We start from the raw sequence: 6,136 nt of genomic DNA on the forward strand, positions 1-6,136 counted from the left end.
CAGTATATAAGTATTTGTTATAATAGACTCTATAAATGTTGAGTTAGTAAGCAACTAAAATGGAATAAGGTAACAAAATAAAACGCCAAAAATATGACATTGCTATGAAATTGCTATAGAATATAGAAAATATAGCAGATAATTTATGCAGTTTAACAGAAATTGAAACTCAGCATTTGCTAAATAAAGACAGTTGGGGACAAAAATAAGATTCTATAGGGTCTTCTTTATACACACCCACACACACACACACACACACACACACACATATATATATATATATATGTATGAAAGTACATTATATTTAGCAGGGGGAAATTAGAGGTAGTTTGGTAGAGGAAGGAATCTAAATACCATCAAACTATATTGTATGAAAAACACAAAAATTCAATAAAAACAAAATTATGTTGAAAATTGTGTGTATGTTTGTGTGTGTTGTATTGAAGCATGTGTGTATGTGTGCTTGTATGTATGTGAGCACATTTGCCCTATGGGTTTGTATATGAACTTATAGGCTCAAGACTGAAGCAGGGTGTCTTTCACAATCTTTCTCGTTACTAAAATTCCATCTGGGACATGGATATAACATCAGGCCCCCATCTCCCTTGACTGACCTTAGGACAAAACCACGTTTAGTTTCTCCAAACTGCAGTCTTTGTTACCAGAGTTTATTTTACTTACTTACAGAGCAATGTGTGAGGGTTTACTTACAGGAGTGCAGGTGATCCCACACTGGAAAGTCTCCATTCAGGCCTAGGTGACTTTCCAGCAGTTGTCCAAAGGGCAAGGGCCCCTCCCTTCAGGCTTCCTTCACTTAGATGACCTTAGTCCTTCCCCATGTGCAACTGGTTGGTTGGGAGGTGTGGCTGACTCTCCCCAACCTTCCTTTTCAGTCATATTTGTTTGTGATGATTTTAAGCAAGCAGGTGCAACCTTGCTTGGGAAGAAGGAAACTATAGATAGCTTGACATTCAGAGGACAGTTCCATGCTACAGCCCTCTACCTTAGTCAGTGAAGGGTCTCTTGCTGAAGCTGGCCTCACCATTTTAGCTAAATTGGCTTACTTTGGGTGTTCCCTGTCTTCCTCTCAATCCAATGGAATTACAAAGAGACCAGGCTGCTGGGGATCCCAACTCTGCTTCTTACATGTGCATGGCCAGCACGTTAAAAGATGTGCCATCTTAAATTCCTTATTTTTCAATTTAATGATGAAATTTAGAAATTATTACATGCCATACCAGTCTAGGATTATATGTAATAATCTGGATTTCTTCAAAATATTTAATTAATGATGAAGTAAACATCATACTTAAGCATTGTTTTAGTTTCAAGCACATATAAGCATTTTTCTTTTATAAATATAATTTCTTAAAAGCTCCAGTAACCTAGAAACCATTTTAGTATGCATATTCAGTACATACTAATTTGAGTAATTTAAATACCTTTTATTCGAATGACAAATATTTTATTTTCTTAATGAAAAACTCTTGAAATTGATGAAAAGACTGTATTCTTTATAACCTGTGTATACTAGTCAAAATAATACATTATTCACCATACAAACACTGACTCTGTTCCCAGGAAAAGCTTAGTCTCTTATTTCTTTTGACAGTGTGCAGACCTGGGTTCTTCAAAGCCTCTCCTCACAGCCAGAGCTGCAGCAAATGTCCACCTCACAGTTACACCCATGAGGAAGCTTCAACCTCTTGTGTCTGTGAAAAGGATTATTTCAGGAGGGAGTCTGATCCACCCACAATGGCATGCACAAGTAAGGAACCCCATGGCTATTTGGTGATTCTTTCACCAGTTTGGAGCAACAGCATGATGGAGCCTGTAATGTTTTATTAACATTTCCCTCTAAAACAGGCATGTTTACCTTTCTCAGTATATATATATTTTTTTTTTCAAATTTCAATTTCCTTTAGTAAGTTTTGAAAAAACAAAATGTCTTTTTCTAACTTACTGCCAGAAACATCCTTTTCCGTAACTTCGATTCAACATCTGAGACACTGATAAGCAATGATTCTTTTTATTTTGTTTCTTAATCTATTCTTGGCTTCAGCAAACTTTGCTTCTTATTTCTAAGGCAGTTTTCTGATCACATAATTATGTAATAAATGAAAACATCACCAAGTTCTAACTTGCCTGACTAACCTGCAAGATCACTGAAAAGATTGTATACCAAAGCATGCAGGCAATGGGTCACAGAGCACACAGCACTGCCATGGCAAATCACATTTAATATTTATAAAGCCAAAATATTTGCTTGGGCTCTCATACAGCTATCATGTTTCTTGCTAGTCAAAGTCCTTAACTATATTACCAATGCTGTACTTGCTGATCAAACAATCAGTGTGACTAGATATTAAAATTTTAACTTTAGTAGTTCTAGTAGATACATGTGCATTTATCAAAGCCTTTGTATTTGTAGTTTCTACATATTTTAGTGAATATAATAGATTTACTTCACATTTGTTTACTTGGTGACAATATATACTTTCAGAGATTTTCCACTAGCCAAGTCGATGTAATTGAAGAAAAAAGAACGGTAAATAAAAGGAAGAAGAGTGAATGCTTCATATTTGACAATAAATACCATTCGGAACGTGCCTTGAATTAATTTGTTAGTTCCTAGTTAATTATGTGGGAGCTCAACAATATTCACAAATCTTGAAGTTTCACAATACATCTTTAGACACAGATATTATAGATGACTATATGAAATCATCACAAATTGAAATTTTAAACAAATTTCTGGATTTGAATGTCCTTGTCAGTGAAGGATAGTTCATAATTCTTGAGATAATTGATAATTGACATCACACCACTAAATTTCATTCTTTGTAACCCATGACTAATGATTTTATTAACTGGAAGATTACTAGTATTAAAAATACATCCTCAAATGAATAAATTTCAATACTGTATACATTTTTATTATGAAACTTTAGGTTGAATGAGATATTTTTGTTGTGATGGAGATGTAAACATTTATCTAGATATGTAAAACTCTAATTTTCCTTAATAACAACAATAAAATGCTGGCTGGATGAGAGTGGTAAATTAAGAATACTATACATTGAATCATATTATACATTCCACACTTTCATGTTATTAGATTTCTTAAAGTGATTCAGCCCTGATCTGTATTGTTACATCAAATGCACCTACATTTCTGCAGACTTTTAATGTTTGGGACTCTTTTCAAGGCTATAGGCTTTGGTGGTAAGGTCTTTTAGCACTCTTTTAGAACAAAAGGCCACAGATTCAAATTTCTCTGTCTCCAGCTTTGAGAATTTCTACTACTGTGCTCAAAGGAGTAGTAAGCCATACCCATTTCACACAAAATACCATTCTTAGTGTGTGTTTTCAGTTTCATTATTAGTGGCACAAACATATGATCCCTTGAATATATCATGTTGCGATGTAGACGTTGAACTTTGCATTTGGCTGTTTGGAATTTCAGTTATGACACCAATTCCTGACAATGTTTGTATCTTGAATACATATATATATATATATATATATATATATATTCAAACTTTGGAAACAGTTTTATAAACGTATAGGAAAAAGTTCAAACAGAAATGAAAGCAAGAAGGTTCTGATGAATACATGTAAGCCAGGCGTCCGTCTCCCAGCTACATTGCGGTTCACACTCCATTTCTCCTCTTGGGGCAGTGAAATGTTTTGGATGTGGACTAAGTTGGAGTCCCTGCTTTTCACTTCTCCTACAGAGCTTCACACCTTTTGCGTTTCTTGTTAACTATTGAGACATATGTGTCCTTCTGAAAGTTGCAGATGTGTTCTAAATAGAGTCCGAAAAAATAGGAAGTGTAAGTCAGGCACATTTTAATGAATTTAGGGCAAAGAAAATGAAAATATTTCAGCTTGCAGAAATAAAATTCAAGTTGGACATCATTCTAAATTATACATATTTGACTATATTTTGTCCTCTTAAATATTATGCCTATAACAATTAGTTTTAAAACTGAAATATCTCCTTATGTGTCTGATATTAAATAAGTTTGTAGTAAATAGTTGTAGTATTTATATCTGTAGAAATTGATGTGACTTAAGAGTGGCTGTGTGAATAGAAGTATATGAGGTTGCACAGGTAGAAAAAACCCACAAGGTTGAATAATAAACACAATCATCATGTGTATTGAGTGGGGATAAGTCAATTCTTTAGATAAGGAGTTGTTTTATTTAAATAGAATTTTTAAACCTCTTAAATACTTGTTTTTTTTCCTTCAAAATCACCTTTAATCATATTCTTTTAAAGATTATGGAATAATATCAGATATGAATGAATTTTGAGTTTTATATTTCAATTAAACACCTAGTAGACAAACTAAACTACATTATCTTAAGTAGGTGAATTTATGTTTTTTACCATTAAAATATGACAGGACTCTGCTTTATCTCCTGTAGGGAGAGATGCTCTGATGAGATCTCTGAACCAAAATCAGTGTAAGCTCATTTTGAGAACACCTGGTCTTCTAACATTTAAAGCTGACAGAGGCCCATATTTTAAGTATCTAAAAGTTGAAGTTGATAATAGTGGAATCAATTGCATTTCTCTTTAGTATGGTAATCGTTAGGATATCAAACAGTTAAAATAATATTCAAAGCTAAGGCATTACCATTTACTTATGGAATCTTTTATGCAATCAAAACTATGGATTTCACTACTAAGCATTAAATATGACATTTCTGAATATGAATATAGACTTAAAAACTACATGCAATTTCTATTAGCATATGGATAAAAATAAAGTGTCTAAGATAAACTACATGAAGTTAAGAAAGTAATAGCACTATTCAAGCCTTTATGTGTTGATAAAGGAATTTAGTAAAATGAATATATTTCTTTTCATTTTGTGGTAGGTGATTGGAGATTGACAACCTACTGATTCTTCAAAATCTGAACCCTTTTCACTCATCATATTTCAGTGTCTGTTAGAATTTCAAATTTTATTTAAAATTCTCAATTTTAAGAGTAATCAGTGAAATAACTTATGCCATAATTTAAGATGTTGTCTGTTCTTAGGAGGTAAAGGTTTAAATTCTTTCAGTAATATAAAATATAGGCATGTGCTTTATTTTGTGGTGAACTAAGGCTACCTTTTTATTTATGAAAAAATTCATTGTCAAGAACCATCCTCAAAAATTCCTACCTATTCTTTTTCTTAACAGAAACTACATATTTGCTTCCTAGTATCAGAAAGGAAGTCCTCATGTCAAACTCAAAACCAATTCCTTTACATAGATTTATTCCATTATTATCTATATACATATTTAAAAAATATCTGAATTATTACATTAGCTTTTTAACATTGCAAAGGCAAATAATTTCTGTTGTGCATACATATCACTAGTTTAAAAATGGCAGCAAGATTTGTCAAATATTATTATAAACTATGACATAAAATATTATTTGTGAGTTTAGTTTTTCTTTTGACCAGGGATTAGTGTGATAAATTATGCATAATTAATATCATCTTAAAATATGTTTTTCTCACTTTACTTTGTAAACCAGGACCCCCCTCAGCTCCTCGGAATGCCATCTCAAATGTTAATGAAACTAGTGTCTTTCTGGAGTGGATTCCGCCTGCTGACACTGGTGGACGGAAAGATGTGTCCTATTATATTGCATGCAAGAAGTGCAACTCCCATGCAGGTGTGTGTGAGGAGTGTGGCGGTCATGTCAGGTACCTCCCCCAGCAAATCGGCCTGAAAAACACCTCTGTCATGATGGTGGACCTACTCGCTCATACAAACTATACCTTTGAGATTGAGGCAGTGAATGGAGTGTCCGACTTGAGCCCAGGCACCCGGCAGTATGTGTCTGTAAATGTAACCACAAATCAAGCAGGTAAGTGCCATGCCCAATCCAACTGTGTATTGTAGATTTAGCTCTGCCAATTATACCTACAGCTGCAGGGCTAAATTGATGGAATCCTGTGAGAAAACTTCCCCAGAAAGCAGGTCAGGGACAATAGAAGATCATATCTTAAACCATGATTTACCTTTAAAGAGAAGCTAAGGCTTGCTTAATACATACACTGAAGGAGAGCCCCCCACTGAGAGGAGAGAGAGAGAGAGAGAGAGAGAGAGAGAGAGAGAGAGAGAG

General features: G+C 33.9%; 1 protein-coding gene across 8 annotated transcripts in view; it reads left to right on the forward strand.

Annotated features, from left to right (window-relative positions):
- The window catches only part of Epha5 (EPH receptor A5), a 378,563-nt gene that overhangs the window by 197,677 nt on the left and 174,750 nt on the right, over positions 1–6,136 (forward strand). For 4 of the 8 annotated variants that reach the window (XM_008833254.2, XM_008833253.3, XM_008833256.2 and 1 more), the window contains exons 4-5: positions 1,613–1,768; positions 5,543–5,878. The exons of 2 other annotated variants lie outside the window; for them this stretch is intronic. In XM_008833254.2, coding sequence (XP_008831476.1) covers positions 1,613–1,768; positions 5,543–5,878 — 492 coding nt within the window. The remainder of the gene's footprint in view (positions 1–1,612; positions 1,769–5,542; positions 5,879–6,136) is intronic. 2 more of the 8 variants (XM_008833259.2, XM_008833258.2) reach the window with 1 other exon arrangement.

The sequence above is a fragment of the Nannospalax galili genome, unplaced genomic scaffold (assembly GCF_000622305.1).
Source record: "Nannospalax galili isolate Female #2095 unplaced genomic scaffold, S.galili_v1.0 scaffold433, whole genome shotgun sequence".
Classification (NCBI taxonomy): Eukaryota; Metazoa; Chordata; class Mammalia; order Rodentia; family Spalacidae; genus Nannospalax; species Nannospalax galili.